The following is a 24,898-nucleotide window of genomic DNA, read 5'->3' as shown; positions in this document are numbered from 1 at the left end:
AGACTTGAGCGGAACACACGAGGGACACTTAAATTGCTCATCCGCACGCCCTCTCCTTGGAGCGCGGTATCATTGGAAGATGTTTTTTATTGTTCCTGGGCATGTCTCCATGTGCTCCATCATAATCAGACGACAAGCACCAATCTCCTCACATGCTGGAATATTCCGTTACCATGGGCAACCGCAGGAGGATGGCTGGTGGGTGCCCAGATGCTGTGGTGAACCCCTGGACGCGGGGTTCATTAGAGCTGAACGAGACTCGGCCGTACTGCCAGAGCTCCATTTGGAGGCTGGCAGCTGCTGTTCATGTATCAAACATTACGATGCTGAAGGCGTTATTACGATGCTGCCACCCAATATATAGCATTACGTGACACTTTGTGAATCTGCGGGCCCCTCAACATGGACGACAGTTCATGTTGTTAAGACGGTTTATGTTGTGAAAGAGACACTATTACAGTAATGAAGACAATGGACTATTCCAGGTGATACTTCTCTGTAGCTCCTTTCCAACTAGACATAAAACCCACTACCAGCTTGCTATTGTCTTTAGCGGGAAAGGTTACAGTCGTACAGCATCACTCCAGGGACAAAAGACTCTGCAGTAGTCACAGGTTTTTATCGACTCCAGCTCTGAGCTCCGGCACTTAGAGAAACAGGACGCTGTCATTTTTTCAGCCCTTTTCAAGTGCCGTGCTATGACAACCAGTGGTGTGTAGACAGAGAGGAACGACATGTATCAGTGGTTCTGTTCCTTGAACCAGGTTTGAAAGATAGACTGAATAAGTATTAGATATGAAGAAGAAGTGACCGTAACATTTCCACTGGCCACCATGCTGCTTTCTACTGTTTACTTACTCTGTCTTCCTGTCAGTCACAGCATGTTAACCATGGGCAGGGCTTGGTGTCAGGCAGGCTAACCTCATAGAGAGACAACCTGAAGAGCACTCGCAATTCAAACGCATCCGCTTTGTTGCTGCTCTTGTTTTGTGGCAATGAAAGACAACACATTAAATTCATGAATCCCAACGAGAATCATTACGGCAGCATGGGAATCATGTCCAAGAGTTTCTACAAAGCTTACCACCATGGAATGTCGCATAGATGCATAGATTGTTGGGGTGTTACCCACCATGGACCCCCCCCCCCCCCCCCCCCCCCCCCCCCCCCCCCCCGGCTGGCCCCACCTATGCCCAGGGAGGGACACTGGTTTACCAGGGGCCTGTGGGGGCCAGACATGCCATATGGTCCCCATGCCCCCATAAACAGAGCCAAGAAGGCACAGCAAATTAATTCTGCGCGCTGAAGGATTAAATCGCCCAGCTTCCATCACACTAAAGCTGGCAAAAAATGTGTGGCTTGCTAGCAGTGGCCCCGGCCCGGACAGCTGTCCCCTGACCACAGGCCCAGACATGGTAGATACCAACCGAAACATGTCGCAACACGTACTTGAATGCATGGATTATACAGTACAGTCATGGTAATTCATGGGGATGTCATCCATGGGGCTGATGGTCGACATTCCGTTTTCATGAGACGGTTGAACATTGAGGCACAGATCAATCAAATCAAAAGCATTTGCATTGCAAATAGCACCAGCACCCAGTTGAATGTGTTATGCTAGTAGAAAGTTCAATCCTGTCTGCATGACAAGACAGCTGTGGCAGATAATGAAAAAACACAGCGGAGCAAAGCATGGCTCAGTCATGCGCCGTGACATTTCTTCGAGTCCTATATATAGACACGTGTCAACGCGCAAACATATTAACCGCCTGACGTCTACAAATAACTAATGACAGTATTAACTGTTGTGGTTGTCAGCAACAAATGATGGACGGGGACGGCTCATTAAGGCCCAAATTCCATCAAGCGACACTGAAAGACAATATTGGCCGGCATTCATATGCAAATCAAACAAGGCCTACTTGTATGGAAAGAAAGTCCTTCAGTCTAGTCAACAAGAGCCGGTTATACACACACACACACACACACACACACAGACACACACACACACACACACACACACACACACAAAGACACATAGACACAATAACACACACACACACGTACAATAACACACACACACACACACACTCGCACCGAAGACTCGTCAACTTGTGTGTGTGCAAACACACAGCCTAACACACCCACACACACACACAACGAAAACTCATCGACTTGGGTGTGTGTGTGCATACACACAGACTAACACACACCCCCACACACACACACATACACACACACCGCCGACTGGTGGACCCATGTCCTGCTCAGCCGCCGTATCCCGGGGCCAGTGTATACAATGACAGTGAAACCACAGGTGTGGCGGAACAAGGGGGGCGACAACAAAAGGTGAGAGCAACCAACACCAAAGGTATGTGGGAAATACTATCAAGCATTCCTCTCGAGGCAAAAGAAACACTGCATTATGGGTAAGAACAGAGGAGGCTCCTGTCGGTTTGCCGTGCATTCAAAAGCACGCCACACGTCACACAGGTGCATGTGTGTTGAGCTCGTTCACTGTTCCCTAACATATATCGCATGATAATTCTAAAATTAACAATGAGTTCAAAACATTGACATATTATCAGTGCCGAACGGCTAGAGGCCACAGCACATACGCTGTAACACAGCTTGGATCATGGCTCGCTCACGGTGGAGCGCAACCCAGAGCCAGAACTAGTGCGAAGAGCAGGAGTTGTTCAAAAACAAAGTAAAGTCAACTGCGCTGGGAAGGGTGAACGTGTAAGACACTGCTGTTAAAGGGCTTTTAAAACCATCACCATAACACAACCCATATGAGTCGACCCACGACAGCTTCAACAATGATTTGCAGCTTGCCCTGGAGTAGTACAACCAGAGCACAGAGGGAGTGCTGGAGAATTTGCAGATGGTTTGTCTTCTCTGGCAATGCAAAGCTGGCCAGAAATGTAATAACAAATTCTCGAAAAGCCCCAGCCGTCAAGTTGGCCCGGAACACGCCCACCAGCCAATAAGTGTAATCCAATCCGGTGGACCACTATAACCAAGTGTTATTTGTTTTTCATTGCATTGTGTAATTACTTCCCACCTCCCTAAAGAGAGCTGGGGAAGACTGGGGCCAAGGCAGATGTGGATGGGTGGGGATGAATGTACCCCCGCAGGGAATGATGGATGGATAGGAAGGCGGTGGACAGATAGACGGATGGATGGATAGATAGCTACGTACTTATAGACCAATATATGGATGGATGGAGGGATGGACGGACAGATGGATGGCAAACAAAGAGATAGGTAGATATATAGAGGGATAGATAATGGTTGGGACAGAGCGATAATGGTTGGTTAGGGCCCAGTGTTATGTGATTGGGGGCTTTCCAGTGCAGATTGAATGGGAGTGATTGCTCAGTGCTGATACTGCTATCCAAGACACCTTCTGCGTTCCCCCAATGGGACCGCTCCACCCATTCATCTCAGCTGCATGTATTTATTCCAAGCCAAGAGAGAGAGGGCCGGGGCGAGGCTCACCTTAGAGGATACAATCATTCTAACAGCATTAGACAGTTTTGGCTGGACTCTCCCATACACATTACTTTCCTCTGTTTCCCTACCCTATCTGGGGAGGGGGGGAAACAGAAACAAAGAAGGTTTCGATGGACTATCTGGTGAGTTAAGACACAGGCCGGACGCAGACCGAATTCTCCTCTGGCTTTGACCCGGGGGGCTCGAATCTCAGCTGGTATCGGATCATTGTCCTGGCAGGAGGCCTAACACTCCTGATCAGATCATGAATCTGAAGGCATCTGAGACAAACAGCACCGCCGAGGCGCAACAGACCTTCAAACTCCCCTCTAATGGGCTCCACAACGTGCCATTATGCCCGCCGCATTGGTGCGATCAATGTGTGTCATACCTGTGAGAGGGACGAATTATACGATCCTGATTGACAGCCTGGTCCCACTGTGCGATGAGTTGATGTGAGTAGCGGTTTGTTGAGTGAGGCTACGACCTGCATGCATCCATTTTGTTGTTGTTACACTCTTATCCTGAATTAGTTGACATACCTATTGTACAAACGTTCAATAGGAATTGAGCAAACATTAGCAATCGTACGCACATGCATATAGAATGTTAATGTTTAGCGTTTAGTATTTAGCTAACTTGCAGTCGCCGGACTGGTATTTTCATATAAATCTACAAATACTTACTTTACAATCACCTCACGTTGCTTTCCACACAGCCTTTGGGTGCAGCCGCCAGCATGAGCGGCCTCTTCACACGGTCCTCATGCTCAAACCGGTTGCTAGCAAAAAAAAATTGTAACATCCCACGTTATCTCTGCTTCACATTAACATTGCGCAGGATATTTCATGGAGTGAAAACAACTTATTTGATTTAGTAATAAGAATGACTTTGACAAAACATTAAATAATTTGTAATGACAACTCAAAAGTTGAATTGCAACCAAATCCGGGTTTACAGAGTAACGTTTCTCTTTGTTCTACTCCAGAAAAACAATCGTGCTAGTATGCTGTACGTTCTTACGAGGCTCCTTGGCCATGGGCCAGGACATATGGGAACAAAATGTCTTTGCACTGCTAGAACTCGGTGGGAGCCTACAACTTTCGATTGACGTGGTACCGTTCAACATCACACAGGGTGTGGTTGAGTGAAGGCTTAGTGGTGACGGCCCTGTCCGGGACAATAGATATGCACAGGTTCAGCAGCTGGACTAGCATAGCTGCAATAAAATAGGCTAGTTTGTGGGGCTACAAATCAGGGGTTCCTGAAGCAGCTTGAGCAGTGGGCCTTTGCATGTGTAGACATCCAACCAGCGGGGGGCGTCGTCTCAAGGTCACCTCAGCACATAAACTAAAACCCTGCCGGGGAACCCTTGTGTCACCGAGCCAGAGGTGGAGACGGAGCGCACAGGGTGTAACTTCCCGTCAGTGCAGCATCCCACCGTTGTGGAGGTGGGGTGCACAGCCGTGGGGAGCACAATGGGAGACGCCGTGGGACAGAGAGGAGGAGGTGAGGGGGAGGTAGAATGTCGAACCAAAACCGAGGGCGTAAGATAGACACCGCGGTGCAAACAGAGATACACATTTCTCATGTTTGTCATCGGGACGCTCTTGAGGATGAGAACATACCAGGTGGGGAGCAGAGAATAAAAAAGGAAAGGAGGACTTGAGGAGGGATTGGGGGGGCGTGGGTGTGGGATAGGGTATCTAATGCATAACACATGCAAGTCAAAGGATGCGGTCAGGGTGCACTAGGGTCTTTATGCGCAGAGCATTCCATGATTTTTCTGGTGTTAGCAGTAAAAAGAATTTCAGCTTTTTTCCCCATTGTGTTATGTACAGTTATGCGGCCAAGAGAGCGAGACCCCAAAAAGAAGTTTTTCTAAGATAAACACTTCCATATGTGTAAGTGTCTCTGTGTGTGTGTGTGTGAAGCATGTTTTGTAGGTTTGCGTCCAAGCAATGCAATTGGAGTAACAGCTCTCTCACAGACATGGATGCTCAGCAAAACATCTGGGAGGATTCATGGTCCAAGTCTTCGTTTGCACACTCAGCTCTGTGCACATGGGGATGGATAGTTTCCGAATGCGGGAATTACAGTGAGACAGAAAGAGAGGGAGACAGGGAGAGGGAGAGAGAAATAGACAGGGGTAGGGAGAGAGAGAGAGACAGGGAGAAGGAGAGAGACAGGGGGGGAAATATATGGGCCAGAAAGAGGTAGAATGAGAAAATATGCGTGTGTGCGAGAGAGAGCGAGGGGTACAGTTAGGGGAAGCGGATGGAATGAAAAGTGTCTCGTTGACAAAAGCTGAATAATCTGTGGCTTGGCCAGCGAGCAGATTGTGGGGGCTGGGCATGGTCTCGCTGGGACGGCCTGCTCTGGTGCTAAAACCCTCTCCTCTGGGGGCATGGTGGTTACGGGCCCCTGGTAGTTCGCGGGCAAACGACAACGTGACAGGAGGATTTACATTGGGAACACCACGAGATCCATCGTGTTTACTGGGAAATCGGAGCAGGGGATATGTAGTACATTATAAACGGTGGAATGTGCTCTGGCAGGGTTTTGTCACAATGAGTGACGTGGCTTTGATGGGACTGTGTCTGCCTGCTGTGGACCACATTCTGTTGAGGGCCGGCAGGGAGGCTGTGATGGTGGGGCTTGTAGTTTGGTCTAGGACGGGCTGTTTACGCGGCGGCTGCTTGCAGGTTTAGGCTGAGGCCCTGAGTGATGGCTTGGTGAAACTGTCAGGCCATGTTAGCCAGATGGATTGGAGCCATTTCAGCCCAGGACACACACACACACACACACACACACACACACACACACACACACACACACACACACACACACACACACACACACACACACACACACACACACACACACACACAAAATACATTTAAACATTATACGTGAACGAGACGTTGATATGGAAAGCTGAACAGATTAGAGAGTAGACATGAAGCATTGTATGGCAATGGCACCGGGAAAATTGGTGTGACCACCACCACATGTAGGCACGCACAAACACATGCACGCACACGCATACAATGATACTTGAACATTTAATATTCAGGCATTGGATAGTGTCATTAATCATTATGTTACTAAGGGGAACAACTTTCATCACTTTCACATTTTTTCCAAAGATTATGTGAAAATGAGTGAATGAGCGATTATAGAAGTGGCCGAGCGAACGAAAGCAAGCATTTATTCATCGACGTGTTTATTTTTCCGTGTCAACGGGGCAGGACTGATAGCGTGCATTATCCCTGCGATGCGGCCTGGTATGTAAGCTCTTGTGGGGAGGACAGTTCACACACCGCTGGCTTGCATCAGGGCGCCTTATTTGTCCCTCACTCTATCTCTCTTGGTGGAATCCGGGCACTTTACGGGGAAACTGCAACGGAGAGAGTGAGAGAGGAAGAGAGAGAGGGAATGGGGGGAAGGGGTGGGAGGAGTTGAATTCCAGAGCCCTACATATTCCCACTCATCTGCACATCTGGGACATAACAGTGCTCACCACTCCCATATCCTGCTGAGCTTCATGGACTCTGGCTGACTGTTGGAGGAGAACCACGGCCACAACATGACCAAAGGCCTTCTCTGGGGCAGGTACCCTGGTCCTGATTACTGAGGACCACCGGCTCTCTGGGGCAGGTACCCTGGTCCTGCTTACTGAGGACCACCGGCTCTCTGGGGCAGGGACCCTGGTACCCATATTGGACAGGTACCCTGGTACTGCATACTGGAGGACCTCCGGCCTACTTTGGGACAGGTACCCTGCTACCCCTCTGGAGAAGGTACAATTGTACCGCTTAGTGGAGGACCTCCGGCCTCGTCTGGGGCTGGGACCCTGGTATCACTTAGCTGAGGAAAGGGCCTTCACACCTCGTATAAGGCTAACACCCTAAAACTGTGGGACTGATGTGGGGACTGGATGTAGGCTGAGGGGGAACTGGGTGAGGGGCTGAGGGGGGGGGGGGGGGGGGGGGGGACTGGGTGAGGGGCTGAGGGGGGGGGGGGGGGGGGGGGGGCTGGGTGAGGGGCTGAGGGGGGGGGGGGGGCTGGGTGAGGGGCTGTAGAGGGGGGGGGCTGGGTGAGGGGCTGTAGAGGGGGGGGGCTGGGTGAGGGGCTGAGGGGGGGGGGGGACTGGGTGAGGGGCTGAGGGGGGGGGGGGCTGGGTGAGGGGCTGTAGAGGGGGGGGGCTGGGTGAGGGGCTGAGGGGGGGGAGGCTGGGTGAGGGGCTGAGGGGGGGGGGGGGGACAGGGTGTGGGGCTGAGGGGGGGCTGGGTGAGGGGCTGAGGGGGGGGGGCTGGGTGAGGGGCTGAGGGGGGGGGGCTGGGTGAGGGGGGGAGGGTTAGGGGCTGAGGGGGGGGACTGGGTGAGGGGCTGAGGGGGGGAGGGTTAGGGGCTGAGGGGGGGGACTGGGTGAGGGGCTGTAGGGTGTCTGGATGTTTGGATGGGGGGGAGGAAAAATACTAAAAGAAAGGTTGCATTACGAGAGACCATCCATCATTTTTACAGCTCAGATTGGCTGCTTTGGTCTTTGCAACTTTTAGCAGTTTGGAGTCGCGTGTGTATGTGTGTGTGTTTGTGGGTATCTGCATGTGTGTGTGTGAGTGTGTCTGTTTCTGTGTGTGCGTGCGTGGGGGTGTGAAATGGTGGAGTGTGTGCTTTAAAGATAAACTACACTGATGAAAGAACAGCCCTCGGCCTTGCAGTGGACCCCATCATCCATCTGGTGATGTCACCGGTGAGTGTGTGTGCCTTTATGTATGTGGGTGTGTGCGTGTGTGTGTTTGTTACTGTTGGTGGAATGCGGGTGTGTAAAATTTATTCGTAATAAGGCCTTTCAGGGGAGGAGAGACAGACACAAATATACGTTGTGACACAGGCATATACCCCCCTGTTGTAAAGCACGCGCACGCACACACACACACACACACACACACACACACACACACACACACACACACACACACACACACACACACACACACACACACACACACACACACACACACACACACACACACACACACCTCGGATCTGTGGATCATAAGGTGACCCCATCGCTGTTCAGCTGGAACCTGAGACCCTCTTCTAACCAAGGTAAAAGGATGGGGGGGTCTAGTGTGTGTGTGTGTGTGTGTGTGTGTGTGTGTGTGTGTGTGTGTGTGTGTGTGTGTGTGTGTGTGTGTGTGTGTGTGGGTGGGGGGGGCAGCTAGAGGGGCTGGAGTGCTAGAGGTATCATTGGCTTTCCATTTCACTTGATGAAACCCATTTGGCTGGATTAGTTTCACTCTCTGAATGGGACCCCGAGGAGATGGGCTCTACCAACCCTGATTGGCCGGGCCTGCAGAGCGTCTGCTGCAGACAACCAGTAGTACAGACACAGCCAGAGGAGAAGATGGAGGAACAGAAGGAGACGAGGGGTCAGTGGTAAGAGATGATGGAGAGGGAGAGGATGAGCAATGAGCAGAAGACACTGTGTTTTCGCACTCGACGTCTGCCCGACAAAGTAGCGTCTGGCTTGTTGCTGCAGAATGAGACAGACTGGGCTTCACGCTTGGCAAGTGACAGATGTGTGCGTGTGCCTGTGTTGGTTTGCCTGCGTGTGTGTAAGTGAGTGCGCCTGTGTGCCTGTGTGTGCTTGTGCGATTGTCCGTGTGCGTGTGTGTCTGTTGTAGCGGGAACGACAGGGAAAGTGAAAGTGTGTCTGCCGTGAATGCCAGCAAGTTGCATGCCTGAATGACAATGAAGGACAATGATTGGACTTGCCAAATTGAGGGGGGTATTAAATAGAGGAAGCAAAACCACTTGATAATGAGGTTTTGTTACACAAAATCCGGAAGAAAAGCCTGTGGTTGCGGTCGCACATGCACGGCTGTGCTTGTGCATGCGTGTGTGTGTACATGTTTCTGTGTTTGTGTCCACACCTGTAGGCTCCATCGTCTCTGCCCCTAATTATCTGTGGCATAAATCAACTGTGGGTGCGTTGCTATGGCTGCATGCCACAGACGGGGTGCTGGGAGATCCTACCAGAGCTATTTCATTAACCTTTAAAGTGCCTGGTATTTATTTTAGTGGCAGCGCTATGAATATAAATTTGTCATTTTGAAAGTGGGGGGAAATGGACAGGTAATAAAAAGTCCAGGGACCGGACTTAATAGACATTCTCTTGCTCTCTCTTTCTCTCCTCACCTTGTCTATATAACTCCATCTCTCTCTATTTTTAGTCTACCCACGCAGACACACACACACACGATGCTACACTTACCGATCCCTAATGTACAAATTAATAAAACTTCATGATCATCCGTCCATAAATGTGTGTACAGCACTTAGACACTTCGGTTAAACAGCTAGCTTAATGTTCCGTATCTAAATGGATCTCAAGCTAATAAACAACATTAGCCGCAGCCTTACCCCGAACATGAATATGAAAAAAAACTAAGTATTGACTTGCAACACAATACATTCTGTATTCGCCAGGGCACTTGGAGGCCAAACACGGACTACATAACTAGAGTTTCTTAACATGAAGGATGTGGTCCGCTGTCACGTACCAGGGATGAGGGACGAGGAAAACAACTCAGCAATGCAGAGCCTCTGGGGCCACAAGTAGGGTGGAGAAGGGCCTCTTTGTGTGTGTGTGAGAATTGGCTGGTGTAAAGGAGCATTCTACAGATGCCTCAGTGGTAAGTGAGGGCTCTGTTGCCAGTGCAAATGCAATTGTGCCACATGATTTCTCCTTGCGTAAGCCACAAAATGGGTGAAAATAAAATGGACAAGAAAGGAAAAAAGAAGGCATCCCATAGCTAACGAACGAGATGTCCCAGGAGACTCTGAGAGTGGAGAGGATGAAGTTGAGGAGAGGAGGGGCTTGAGAGAGAGAGAGAGAGAGAGAGAGAGAGAGAGAGAGAGAGAGAGAGAGAGAGAGAGAGAGAGAGAGAGAGAGAGAGAGAGAGAGAGAGAGAGAGAGAGAGAGACAGAGAGTAGGGGCGACAAGGAGTGCTTAACAAAATCCACCCAAAAAAAAGGTGTAGGTGAATTTGGCGCAGCGAATTGTTTGAAAGAGATTGTAAACAAAGCGAGACAAAAAAACTCAAAGTGTGGAGAGCCATGAGATCACATTGGTAGATTAATGAAACTCCTAGCAGGGATTTTGGGAGCGGGCGGCAGCAAGCCATTTCACGAAACCAAAGCACGAGGGCGAGGATGACGCAACGCGGCAGCAATAAAGCCCTTGCAAGTAACGCATCAGTCTGGGGCTGGAAGCCTGTAGGGGTACCAGAGACACACTCACTTACCCCGAATGGGATGCTTTTTATAAACTGATCCGAAACAGTCCCCACACACACACTCGCGCAGACACACACACTCGCGCAGACACACACACACACACACACACCCCACACACACACACACACACACACACACACACTCTGTGACCGCAGCCATGTGTGGGGATGCAGAGTGCTGACTGCTGGCGCTCTGGCTCTGGACTGCTTCAAGGCATAGAGCACGGGTCGTGTGTGTGTGTGTGTGTGTGTGTGTGTGGGGGGGGGGTGTTGAGGAGGAGAGAGAGGTGTGAGCGTAATTAACCGGTTTTGTGGCTTTTCTGCAGGTTTGTTTTGTTGTTAACGTAAACGGGTTGGGGAGGTGGGGGATTCCAAGAAGCCATGTCGGGAAAGGCAACCACAACAAAAGGAACACCATCCCAAGGTGAGCGCTGGGGGTGGAGGTGGGGGAGGGGGGTGGTGGAGGTGGAGGACGGACGGACGGACGGACGGGGGGGGGGGTGGCGCTGAGCTGAAGCTAAGCTTTGCCCACCGCTCCACCAATGTGGCATACGGGCTGAGGCAGCCCGACGATGTAGCCACAGTTTCCATGGCAACCAGGCTCAGGTCCTATTAGTGGTTATCTTCACCAGCCACACCAGTTTTTTTTTTTTTTTCATGTCCTCCTCTTTTCTTCCCTTTTGGTGCCGGTGTAAATCAACCACCAGCAGGGAGGATGAAATTACGCAGCACGCCGATTTGAAATGGGGCTTCAAGCTGCCTTTATTATAGATTAAAAAAAAAAATAGAAAAGGGGCACGCTAAGTGGGGAGCGGAAAAGGATGCATGCATAAGCGTGCACATATGCAAACTAAGTCGCAGACTCATTCGTAGAAATGAAGTCAACCGTACAATTTTGTCGCAAACACCCACACACACACACACACACACACACACACACACACACACACACACACACACACACACACGCACACACACACACAGGGGACACAGTTGAGAACACAAAGAGGAACACAAAGAAAAACAAACGGTCGCCATCGAAAGCCAAAAGCTACGCCATCCAACACCCGCTGCCCTATATTTCATATCGTAATCTCCTGGGCCAGAGGATTTCTTGGCCCAGGGCCAGATTGTGTAATCTTGTGGCAGGGCAGATGGCGCTCCATCTCCCTCACTGTGTCGATCAGATCCCCTGCGTTGAGGACAGCGGAAGAAGCCGAGTTCTCCGGTGTTGGAGGGCTACCCCGATCAGTGGGGTGCATGCACGCTGGCCAGTGCTTGTGGTGAAGGTGGTGCTGGTGCTGCTGCTGGTGGCGGAGGAGTCTTAAAAAAGAGGGCTGCCATCATTTCCCCCCAGACCTAGATCTGGAGGGCTGGGCGCTGGACACAACTGTAGACACGGATTAGGATTAGTCTGGATCCCTTGGGAGAGTCCCATGTTTTTTCATTTTTTTTCTTATCCGTTCCATTGATGCACACACACACACACCAAAAAATTCACTCGCACACACAGACACTCATGTACCCACATGCATGCACCCACAGACACAGGCACACACACGTACTTGTGAACACACTCTCTCTCACACACACACACACACACACACACACTCAAAAAGCTGAACATACGTTAGATACAGCATCCCAATGCTGTACTGCAGAAAGGTGCGGCTTGAACTTAACACAGAATGTGAGATTGTGAGCAAGGTGAGGGGGACGGCCACTAAGTGTTTTCAGTGTCCTCTCACTGCAGACCCACACCAAAGAGAGTGTGGGTGCTGTGGTGAGAGAACACGGCGAGAACTACCAAGGTTTTTCTTTTTGCAGCGTAGTGATATTTCCGTAAAACTATTGCATCTGTTAACCTAATAGCACATCTTATTACAAACTGAAATTAAAGGGACAATAAAGCCCATTAATCATCCTCTGAAGGCGTAATTAGATTTAACGCTTTTACCACTTCTTATGTAACTGTTACAGGCTAAACTATTTGGAAATAATGGTTTTTAGAACTACTTCAAATACCCATCGAGGCCGGTTTGAATCTCTTCCCCGGTCGATACGTTTCAGGAGAGAAAGTGTGCGTTGGTTCTGCATGACAGATCCATAAAACATGTCACACGGTTGTCTGCGTTTATTTGTCCACTGACGGTGGAGGAGGGCAGGGAGTTTTGGACGGTTCGTCTAATCCACTCTTACTGCAGACAGTCAAACCAGGCCATGCTGGGGCCGGCGGGGACGCTAGCTCCTCCACTGCCCTCTCCCTCGCCCTCTCCCTCTCCCTCAACCACCAATTACCAGAGATTGGAGCAGTCGAGGGCCATTGAGGGCCCTGTGATGAGGGTAGGGCCCCGTCCAGGGGCCGGTGGAGAGAGAGAGAGAGAGAGAAGGAGGGAAAGAAAGGACAGAATGATGGAAAGAAAGCACAAGAGAACAAAGAGAGGGAAGAGAAAGAACGACAGAAAGAAAACGAGAGGGTGGGGGGGGGGGGCCGTTGGGAGTCAGACAGATAAATGTGTCTGCCTGTGCCTCGCAGCTGTGGAGAATAGTCTGGTGGTGGCGTTTTTTGTGGCTGATAAATGAATGAATATAGCCATGAACAGGAGGGGTAATGAGGGGAGGAGGGTGAGGAAGGAGATTAGAGAGGGGCATATATATGGGCCGAAGAATACTTTCAGAAGACCCTGAGGCGACAGAGAGAGAACTGAGCGGATGCTGCAAGGACAGCCGCAGGTACAATGCTGTGTTTGTACTCGCTCTCTCCCGGCTGTTTATACTCATCAAAAAGGAATGCTAAGTCCATCACAGAGAGAGAGAGAGAGAGAGAGAGAGAGAGAGAGAGAGAGAGAGAGAGAGAGAGAGAGAGAGAGAGAGAGAGAGAGAGAGAGAGAGAGAGAGAGACGCCTGTTAAGTCGAAAGCGCGGAGTGAAATATGTGTTGGTTCCGTGGTGCTCTCTGGAAGAACTCGCTGCTCACTTTCCCAGATGACGAGGAAGAGCCATGGGAGAGAAAGGGGAGGGGGGAGACATGGCGGGGGGGGGGGGGAGAAGGACGGGAGAGAGGGGGCGGGGAGAGACAGAAAGGAAGGATGGACGGCTGAGGTTCAGGGTTTGTTCAACCAAACATTTAATTTGGCAGAGCTCCGTATTACCGCTGCAACCCCCCCCCCCCCCGCCTCCATTCCCCTTCAGACATACCCAGAGTAGCCCCCCACTGTCACGACCCATGGATTAGAATGGGAGTGGGAGTTATCAGCCCCCCCCCCCCCACTCCACCGTCCCGCCACCAGCCCCTCGATCACAACCCCACATTCCTCCCAGACACCGCTTCACACAAACAAAGTGGCCCGTTCCCACCGCGCAGCTTTGGAAAAAAAAAAACGCTGATGTTTGTCATGGAAAAAAATCCTGAGGCATCTCAAGAGGTCGTTTCTTTCTACTCCTCTTTTGTCGATCTTCTCTCCGGCCGTGCTCCGTGTGCTGATACGCTGCTGATGTCTGCCTGTTGTATACTGGTAACCAGTAACTGACGTATAGATTATCTAATACTCAAAATACTAACACACATGTGCACACAAACACACACTCGTACAAACAGACATGCAAGCACACCATCGGTCGGTCTGGTCCACCAGAAAATAGGTATATTTGTGTATTTTTTAAAAGCAGTGGGGGTTATAGGATTTGTCCCTTCAATGTGCTGAGAATTATACACTCCGAAGACAACATTATACTTCCTATATATGTATGATTGTTTTAAGACAGCTCTGATTTTGCCGGAATGATCATAGATCATGTTCACAGTTTTTTGATATGCATATTAATTTTATGGCGCTACATTATTATGGGCTGGAATTATGAAAGGGGCGTGGCATATTATCCTAGTGGTGCGTGTCTTGCATGGGGGAAAGAGAAAAAGGGCTGTACACGGTGTTATAGTAATGGTCCACAATTGTAATGGTATTCATTGACATCTCCTTTTTGTGGAACGACTCACACTAATCACGTTGGTAGGCTGGTGGTTAATGTAAAACACACGCACACCCACACACCCAAACGTTCATCCAGAGCGGTTGGCTATAACAGGAAATTCCTTTACAACCCTTCTGCTGACTAAGAGCTCAGCATGGGGATAGCGTTAGAAAGAATGTAACGTATAGGGAGCGTCAGTTACCATAGAGCAGCAGTCAGGTCAGCATATGTAGGCTACAAGCCATTACCACGCAGTCGCAGTGGGAAAGTGGCTAAAATTGCCAGATTGCTTCGCAGGCGCTGTACGCACCATCATCCAATGGCAACGTTGGTGTAAACCGCTAATTGGCCTAACTGCCAGAAACATGAGAAAAGAAAACGAGTAAAAGAAATAAACAAAAAAATGAAGCTAAATGAATCATGTCCTTAGATTGGTTCTTTGTGTGTCTTGGAAAACGGTAGACTTGATTCCACAGCGAATGCCTAATCCTTTGAGATTATAGTAGCCTTTCTAGCCTTTCCATAGTCTCGCTGGGAGATCAAAGGAACCAATCAAAGAGAAGAAGGGGCTGCTTTCTCCTGCACCGTTCATTCATGGTGAGCTCGTCTTGACATTTGTGTGAAGTAGGTTGGGAGTCACACTCATGAATGATAGAAGACCCTTTGCCTCCTCTTCCTTTCCCCATGACCGCGCCCAACACCAAAACATGCCTCTGTGCGTGTTGGCAAGGGGGAAATGGAGCAGGAAGAGGGGGTGAACAGGGGCATTCATCTTAGTTTCAGCAAAACCACCGCGGATGTGCAACCACAATTTATATACTGGGGAGGAATTTGCACGCCGACCACAGAAGAATGAATAAATGTATGATGGACATATGGCAGCCTTAAATGAAATGGTATGGTATGATGGAGAACGCCGGCCAACCATGAGATGGAGGCTACCTTCAATGAAGGAGTGGCATGTATGGTCGCAGGAAACATGGTACAATAGTGTCACCTAGCGGACGCTTTTTTGATGCATTGTAATTCATTTCACCACACCAGTTGCTAGGGAGGTTCCTCAAAAGAGAAATGCGCTGCATCGTCCAAAAATTCAGAATGTGCACAAATATGTATATTTTAGAATTTCTGAAAATTATGCTAATCATAACTGTGAAAAATTCAAAGGTCATTCAAGAGCAGAAGGTTGATTTTGACCTTTAGTTTCTTTCTAATTGCCTGGTACGTTGCGTTTAACCACCCAGAGTTACATGCAGAGGAATAGCCAATGCCTAACACTTAATGCCAATGAGTTTAACCCTCTTAGATACCCAATTAATGAGCACATGGGGTCAGTGTGCTAGTTAAAATCAGAAGTCCTAACTGTCGAAAATAAGTTATTGATTGATGAACACGTTTTCAAATATATATTACTTCTGATTTTGAGTTACGGTTCGATTAGTGATCTGGAATTCCAGCCAGGGCATTGTTTTTAAACGAGAAATTGGCTTAGAAGGGAAAACATATATACTTGAAATGCAAGACGCTGCCATTAGCCATTGATTCTTTAATTACAGCTCATTGATGGGGAAAACGAGAGTAAAAAAAAAAAGAAAAGCACAGCTCTGATTAGTTGAAGGTGCAAATTGTGAATACATAGAAATAATCCAAGACATGCAACATTGGCTCTAAACACAAAACCCAAAGACCAGCTGAAGACCTTTCTACACCAAAAGACATACAACAGTTACCCTCAGTCAGCTATTGCATGTTATCGCACAGATATGCAATACAAAGCAAATCATACATATCATATGATCAAGCATATACATATATATATATATATAAATACTACACCCCATAGTAGATTGATGACAATACACATGATGGAAATATGAAACTTTGTTACAAGAGCATTAAGCAAGCTTTCACTAACAACCCCGGAGCTCTGCTTGTCAGACACTCGTTCCAAACAAGCGGAGACGCTTAACATCCAGGCTTGTGTCTTTATAACCCGACGGCCAGGGTGCTCAGCTCTGGGTCCAGGACTGGCTGGTACCCAGACACCGGGGATAGTGTGTGTTCTCTTTATTGAGCCAACATTGACATAGGATGCCTCTTCCTGCATCAAACAATAGTAAACTAATAGATGTTAAATGTTGTGCTAAGACATTTACAGAATATATAACTCAAGGTTTTCCTCTGATGCCTTTACATATGGATTCATGTCCACGGATTGGCATTAAAGCATGACCAAATTCCATAAAGATGAAGAAACATGGTGTGTTTTTGAATCAGAGCATTAAACACACTAGGTAGCCCTGTGACGCTACAAGGCCATTTCACTAGGAGAAGATCTCCATCGGTAGAAGCTCAATACATGGTGACCGTATTCCACCCTTTTTAAATATTCAGTTGCATAACGTGAAGGGATTCTCAAACCACCAGGGGTGATAGAAAAACCAGAAAAAGTAAAGACAACCGTTTCTTTTCAAGAGCAACCCTTTGAATAATTTCTTCTTGAAAAGGGCGATAAAGCGAGGATACGGCCTACGCCTATTCTGCCGCCTCACTCTCTGTCCTGTGCACCAATGCAGGCAACAGCGCATCTTATTGTATTTATTGGCATGAGAGAGAGAAAGGAAAGGAAAAGGAAATAAAAGATATACAGCCTCTTCTCATCGTCGCCAGGGGCAACGTTAAATACGTCTCGACTAGTCGTTGCGGTGGGCTTGATCAGAAGCCCAGCCTTTGCCCGTATTGGTATTAGAACTGAACTGCTATTGGTCTAGCTGGTAGTGGGTCGCTCAGTCTAAATCGGATTGCCTTTGGTCTGTCTTCGCACGTCAAACTCTGCTCCCCAACCCCCCAAACCAACCGGTTCGTTTGAGCGAAGCCCGCTGGTCAACCCCCCCTCCCCCAACCCCCAATTCACGAGCATTCATGACATGGTGGCAAAATAGACAAGGAGTGAAAACACGTTAAGCATGGTTCGTCTGCCGGGAACTAGCTTTTTTTTTGTTTTTAATTGTGGACATACTGCATACGGCAAGCTCTCCCATCAGTCCCAGTTCTCCCAGTCTTCGTCCAGCTGCAAGAGGAGAGGCACGGAAAACAATTTTAAGATAGCTGAGTGTTTTAAAAAACGGAATGAAACATCCTTCTATGTTCCGGTAGATGAAACTGAATCGGGGGGGGGGGAATGAATCTAGGGAGGGGATCAGGCAGGAAAGTATTGATCCTTCTGGATTTCATTAGTAAAAAACATGAGCACCCCATTTGTGTAATCAATATCATTTCTCATCAAGTTTTTCCCCTGCACAGACATTGTGTCACCAATGCGAAAAACCACACGGGCTTTAGAGCGAATGAGAAGTTAAACTAGGTGAATGTCAGCTTCATGTGGTCTGTAAGGAGTGCTCACCTCTCCGGAGGCCTCTACTTTAGACAGGGCCAGTTGGACCTCCTCCTCTGTCATGTCCAGGTCAAAGTCCTTCTCCCAGTCCTCACTCACGTCCGTGCTGGAACCTGGGGGAAGCAGGAGAAATGATCACATGAACAACTGGAAAACCCTTCTATAAAAATCGATGAGTCTGGCCCATTTTGTTTGCTCATCAAATATTTATATATTGAATCAAGCATTCCTAAAAAAAATTCTGTGGTGCAATAAAATAAGTACAAGGGAAATTCCAATTTAAAATGTTGTACATTTTCACCAAGATGTCATCTATCAGAGCTATTAAAAGTATGGCTGCATCTATATAGAAATAGTTTTAAAATAAGCCTTTCAATTGCAGAACTGTATCTTAAATCTAAATCCTATTACGATCTGGGCTCCCAAAATTAGACATTATAACATTCAGCTTCCCCAAACCACCGACTACTAACTAACTGCTTGGCCCCTCAAGGGTCTCTCTGCTTACCTTTCTTGCCGTTGTTGGATGGCGTGGACTTCCCGCTGTCGGAGTTCAGCTCAAACACCCTCAGGTCCTGGGGTCCTTCTTCCTTCGTGGTTTCGGGTCTCGGGGCAGCGCCAGAGGCCCGGGTCGGGGCCCGGTCCCCGGTCTTCTCTAGCTGGGCTTTGGCCTCTGGCCGGGCCGGGGCGGGTGGAGGAAGGTTCAGGGCGGGGCTCTGGTCCTCCTGCGTCTGGTCTGATGGGGGTTTCTCCAGGTGCACCTTGGACATTTGGGGCACCAGCTCTGTAGCGGTGGCGGCGTTGGCGGCGGTGGGCTCGGGCTTCAGGACCTCCAGCTGCGTTGGGAGGCTGACGCTGTCGCTGCTGACCGACATGGCGGCGTCCCGCTCGCCGCAGGGGGACATGACGGGGCTTGTCGTGCTGGACGGGGAGGGCTGTGCGGCGGCGCCATCGCTGGTGTTGTGATGGTGGGGGTCAAGCGGGGGCGTGAAATCCAGTCTGGACGACGTTGCGCCCAGGAAGTCGTCTGGTGGTAGAGAGAGACGGGTCACTGGTGTTACAGAGGTTCAGGGTGTCGGTTGCGTGTTATGTGGGTGGTCCGACATCTTAGTCGCCTTACCTTCCTCCTCCTCCTCCCATCCCAGGGTCTCCGAGTGGGTGGTCTGCTCGGCTCTCTGCTTTAAGGCCAGCCTCCTCGCCTCCTCCTGGTGATTTACATTTGCATATGAGTGATGCGGCACAGCACGTTTCCGCCATTTCAGTATTTCCTTTCTAGATTTATTTTTAGGACCGAAGTTATTTTCTATTAATTATCCAGGATTACTTTAATTAATGAGGGGTTGTTAAGGCGTTTTGCTTAAGGATCCCTACAGGGAGACTGCGGATATTGGTTTAAGAAACCAGAACCGTATCGACGTCCAGCTAGGTGCCATGATGTGTACTGTCCAGCAGGCGGCGCCTATGGCACAGTGTTAGGCTAACTGTGAACCGAGCTTGACCCTTTTGAGGGGTGTCTCACATTGGAAACAAAGAGAAGAAAAAGAGGTACGGCAATTTACCTGTTCCAACTGAAAGACCTTGTAGAAATATCTCTGCCAGAATTCTGAATGAGCCACTGCTGCTGGCACCTGTGTAAGAAGACAAAACTCATGAATTCTTCTTTAAATATAGCGGGCAACAAAATACAACAATTCATATAAATGAGTAAAACATCATACCATTTTATTGTATAGGGCACGTATAGAGGGACTGTTGACCAGAAGCTCTGATACTTCTCCCTTTTTCTCCTCCATACTGAAACTGGACAGCCAGTTGTCAAATTGCTCGAGGGGACCTGGGCAGAGACAGGCCAGGGGGGAAATCAGAAACCAATGACAGAGAATGACCCACTTAGCAGCTTTCAGTATCCACCCAACAAATGCACCATTAATTACTATCACTTTTAATCTGGATTACTTGATACTTCCTTATTTTACCTCTCATTAAATAAAAGGTAAAATAGTTATTATTTATTTTATTATCAAATACATTACATTTATAATTAAACATTATTATTATAATAATTAAACTCAGTCGCAATAACATGTTAATATTATTGTCAGAGCAGTGAGTGGTGGCCATTAAAACAGTCACAGTCAACCAGTAATTTGAACAGCTGAGGAGGGCTGAGTGAAGCTAGAATGACTCATGGGGGTTCTGTCCGTCAGCCTGGCAGAGCAGCCAGTGTTAGGGCTCCTACCATCAGGCTCGTTGCAGTAGGTCGCCGGGTCGGCCTGGAGGCTGTAGAGTCGAGCCTGAGGGAGACATAGAAGGCTTAGCTATTGGTTCTTTGTCTACCACAAGCTCGTCATGTGCTCGCATTTATTACTTAGACTACATGGGAAGAAAGTATATAAAGTTTCAAATGGCAAACAGCCTGAATGAAAACGTTATCATTAGGTCTTCAAAAGGGTATAAATACTTTTGTAGATTTAGCAAAGCGACACACACACACACACACACACACACACACACACACACACACACACACACACACACACACACACACACACACACACACACACACACACACAGTATGAGAAAAATGGACTGCCTTTATATAGCAATTTATCTGTAACCAGTGGCCACCCAAAGGGCTTTACAATATTGCCTGACAATCACCTATTCATACACACATTCACACACCGACGGCAGAGTCAGCCATGCAAAGGCGACAGCCAGCTCGTCGGGAGCAGTTAGGGTCAGGTGCCTTGCTCAGGGACACTCAGCTAGGAGGAGCGGGATTGAACTAGCAACCTTGCGGTTACCAGCCAACCCGCCTTACCTCCTGAGCTACTGCCGCCACCGATTTACCCCCCGAGAAGGAATAAATTGGGTCAGACGCCAAAGAACATCCCAACTGGAATTATCCAGCGAACCAAAACATATTGTTTTCACAGAAGATGCTGCTTCTGAACATGTTTCCATTGCCAGCCTGACCAATAAATTCATATTTGTAATAATAAAAGAATGATGAATTTTGGTGACAATATGTTTGGCCAGTTGGCAACAATAATGCCTCATCATGCTAATACTCCCATCGTCACATTATTCAGTTTGTAAAAGTATGACTCTTTTACTGTAGAAAATGGCACTTTACTTTTCTACTACCAAGGAAAAAAGGTTTGGTCCATTTGATTTATGCTTGTTCGGTGGGCTCTAAGCCTTCTCCATTGCAGGAAAGCTGCCACAACCAAATAATGGTGCTATCCATTTGTATGGCACGCTGGTACGTCTGACCTGCTCTAGCGAGAACATGATGTAATTTCCTGGCTCGTAGCATCTTAAAGCATTCCAGTTTCTCATTGTTAGCTATACAAGCCTCTTCAGCAAACCAGCTCGAAAACAAACAACACAACTTTACATTGTATTGCACGCACAGCAAGACCGTGCAATGCATAAATTGGTAACCGGAATAAAGTAGCAATGTAATCAAATGTGTAAGAGCATTTAAAATCTACATAAAAATGAACAACGTGGTACAAATACAAAGAAAATAATTCTCTTTACGGGTGCATACATTTTTGTTGTTGAGTCGTACGGTCCACTCTCAGAACTACGAGTGGGAAGGTTTATACTAGAAAAAAAAAGGGGGCATGCCTCCGTGAAATGCCGCAGGAAAGCTGGGAGATTTAAACCTTACGACTCGTATGGGTGGGCGTACCATACAAATGGACAACACCATGATAGGCTACTAAAAAAGGTCAGGGCAAAAATAAGTGCCAGTCATCTTCCTATTACTATGTTGGCATGTGTAGGACTATCGTCTGGTATAATTAGCATTCTCATAATGAGGTAAGTCATTGAACACAGAACCCACACCAATGTGCGTAATAATTTCTTATGTCTCATATAATTATGTGGGAGTGGATTTCAGTGTCATCATATGTATAACTTCCTTGTTGCCACCAGTGCATACTGGAGGTGCAAACATGTACTCAAGTAAATGAGTATTAACAAACCATGAACGATTCCAAAATTGTAATCCAACGTTGAGTTGCTGGCCCAGGTGTAGCCTAACTAATACCCAGATAAACTGGAAATGTCTCATGATTAGAAATGTTCTATAACATTAAAATAGTGTTTAGAAGTGATAATCACTTGCTCTAACACAGTAAAAAGCAGCGGAGTGGAGCTCTGGTATGATTGTAATGCACACTGACACAATACAGGTTAAACTGACATATTTGATACATGAACATTCATTGGTGTAAACTATCTGACTTATTTTGCAAACCTGGGAACCAAACGAAGCAAAGTACTGGAGTAGGCTACTCGGTCAGATTTTAGTATCAGACTTCAGCCTCCCTGGAGCATACTGCGCCCAATCCCCAAGCAATTATTATTGGTGCTATTCTGAAATCTCAAAAAAAGCCTCTCTGGAACTGAAACAATGAAATCCTTTGTGGTGACGGGAAACATTAAACCCTGCAGTGAGAATTGTTTTAACATGGTGAGATAGGTGGGGATTCTAACATTCAATCCACCTCAACCCCAATACTACCAAGAAGAATTAAGTCAATTAGCAGAGGCTTTTTATCGAACGTGATTTACAATGCATTTACTGAATGCACATTAAAAATTAATGCATTCAACTGCAAAGGTTAGATAGATACAAATGTACAACTACTTGTACAGCACATATTGCACATATTGCACATGATGCACATCAGAAGCAGGTAGGATTGAGGCTTCTTTCTCAAGGATGTCTAAGGCATACTGAACCGAATCAGGCCTCAAACCCAGGACCTTTTAGCAGGGAGTCAAACACACCAACCATCCGACTATCCTGTCCCCAATCCACTCAGACACCACGATGGCCCACCTTGTTGCTGTCGTAGATCTCGGTGGTTCCTGCCGGGGTCGCCACGAGTGTGATGACATCACAGTCGATTGTCATGTCCGGGGGAGGGGCTAGAGTGTCTGTTATCACCCCTAGGAAACTGGAAAGTCCTTTCTTCACCTTTTCTGTCGTCTCTGAGGAGCCCTCAACCTGAAAACATAAAATAACATTAAAAATACTATTCATATAAAAAGGTCACACGTTGTATGAGGTGAAGCACTACGTACTATATCAAAGTCATATGCCAAGATGACCAAGTTATACTATATTACATACATTTTAATTTATACAGTTTTGTTCTCCATCTCCATTGCAACATGGTGTATGACGTTTAAACCTTGCATTTGAATAATATATTGCTATGATATTGGCATTGTTTTCAGGTAGTTGTACATTTGTATCTATTTAACCGTAGCAGTTGAAAGAGAAAAAACTTATTTAAATGCATAACAGAGCTGTATTTCAATTAAGGATATATATATTACCGCAAGTTTGTTTCTGACAGCGCTGGCTGTGGCCACAATTGAGCAGGCAGTGTCATGTTGTACAACATTGGAGAACTCTGTCAGATCTCGTTTTATGAATTCATAGGCCTCAGACGACTGCAAGAGAGGAACAGAAGGATGGCATTGAATGAGGCAACAATAGAATGATATAAAATGATACAATGATATAAAAATACACAGCAGAGAGAGAATCAACTTCCACTAGGGCTGATAACTTACCTTATCTTTGACGGCCTGAATGCTTTGCTGAAACCACCCTCCCCACCAATTTTCTCTGCAATAAAAAACAAGAACATAGCTTGCGTGATATAATCGCAGTATAAATCAAATCTCCAAACTACAATTACAAAAACGTTCGGCGGGATGGACAGGCCATTATGAAACATAGTAAAACACCAAGCTCTGAGATGTAGGAGAGTTTCGAAGGGATTGGTTTCATGGTATTATGGAACTGCTTCAAATGCTAAACTAGTTAGCCATGATTTCGCGTATTGCTATGACTACCAATGTGGCAGTCCGGGGCTCCATATTATAATTCGACCATAACAGTATTCATGTCCTTTGATGAATAATGCTGTCCTTCATATTTAAATGTATCGCGGAGCTTCTGTCCCATGGCGAACGCAGGAATACTCACTTGCTAAGCTAATGCTAAACAGCTGGCGCAATGTTTTGGTAAACAGATCAGACTTCCTAGTTAATGTGCAGGGTTCCAAGATTCATGTTCTAATCAAACTAACAAGACGTTCTGCAAGTGGACAGTCAACAACATGTAACATAAAATCGTTCGATGCCAAGTCATGGTTATATGTTTAAAACCAAAAGTATTTTGCGACTTTCTCACCCTTCAGCCATCTTCAGACGATGACATCATCAATATTTACTGAACTCTAACCCCAACGGTAATAATTGAAAAACAAATAGGTCACCTTGTATGCACATTTAGAATATAATAGAGTTATTGTTGATGATTGAAATTTCAGATCAAGCTGTTTTCAATGTTATTACCTTACTTTATTGCTTTAATCGAATAAAGGAATAGCATGTCAGCGCTATCTACGGAGGCTGCGAATTGACAAACTGAACTAGAACGCGTACACAAAATAAACCGATAGCAGAGTGGTTGCATTTTTTCCATCGTTGTAGGCTATATCTTTTCGTGCTCTGATGCAATCATAAATTGCAATCAATACAATAAGATTAGAAAGCAACATATAGCATTCCTCTCATTTTTAAAAAACGTATAGTAAGTTTATTACGCACAACCAAATAAGTAGGCTACTAGGCATAAGATAGCCTACAAACAATCGACTATTGAAGTAATGACAAAAAGTCAC

At 47.3% G+C, this 24,898-nt stretch overlaps 1 protein-coding gene and 1 long non-coding RNA gene across 3 annotated transcripts in view; both read right to left on the bottom strand.

Annotated features, from left to right (window-relative positions):
- LOC115544572 (uncharacterized) overlaps positions 1 to 4,274 on the bottom strand; it is a 6,470-nt gene extending 2,196 nt beyond the window's left edge. The window contains exons 1-2 of the long non-coding RNA XR_003976918.1: positions 4,188 to 4,274; positions 3,893 to 4,043 (exon numbers count right to left, since the gene is read on the bottom strand). This is a non-coding gene — a long non-coding RNA (uncharacterized LOC115544572). The remainder of the gene's footprint in view (positions 1 to 3,892; positions 4,044 to 4,187) is intronic.
- A 12,031-nt stretch (positions 4,275 to 16,305) lies between these two features.
- On the bottom strand, positions 16,306 to 24,621 carry bsdc1 (BSD domain containing 1). Of its 2 annotated transcripts, none has more exons than XM_030356756.1 (11): positions 24,575 to 24,621; positions 23,781 to 23,835; positions 23,541 to 23,657; positions 23,038 to 23,205; positions 20,413 to 20,467; positions 19,892 to 20,007; positions 19,733 to 19,801; positions 19,294 to 19,378; positions 18,682 to 19,200; positions 18,183 to 18,286; positions 16,306 to 17,849 (listed from the first exon to the last, which is right to left on the bottom strand). In XM_030356756.1, the coding sequence occupies exons 1-11, from the start codon at positions 24,604 to 24,606 to the stop codon at positions 17,820 to 17,822; spliced, it is 1,350 nt and encodes a 449-aa protein (XP_030212616.1). In that variant the 5' UTR covers positions 24,607 to 24,621; the 3' UTR covers positions 16,306 to 17,819. The 2 variants fall into 2 exon arrangements, with proteins under 2 accessions (XP_030212616.1, XP_030212617.1); XM_030356757.1 differs by lacking the exon at positions 24,575 to 24,621 and adding an exon at positions 24,406 to 24,469.
- Positions 24,622 to 24,898: the final 277 nt, after the last annotated feature.

Source organism: Gadus morhua, chromosome 5 (assembly GCF_902167405.1).
Source record: "Gadus morhua chromosome 5, gadMor3.0, whole genome shotgun sequence".
NCBI classification, from domain to species: Eukaryota; Metazoa; Chordata; class Actinopteri; order Gadiformes; family Gadidae; genus Gadus; species Gadus morhua.
Note: the sequence above shows the minus strand (reverse complement) of the source record. Positions and strands in the feature narration are given on the sequence as shown.

Coding starts and splice junctions, on each gene's coding strand:
- bsdc1 (XM_030356756.1), bottom strand. CDS start 24,606: ATGCTATTCCTTTATTCGATTAAAGCAATAAA. Junction 23,836..24,574: donor TATTCGATTAAAGCAATAAA/GTAAGGTAATAA, acceptor TTTTTATTGCAG/AGAAAATTGGTGGGGAGGGT. Junction 20,008..20,412: donor CTACTGCAACGAGCCTGATG/GTAGGAGCCCTA, acceptor GTCTCTGCCCAG/GTCCCCTCGAGCAATTTGAC.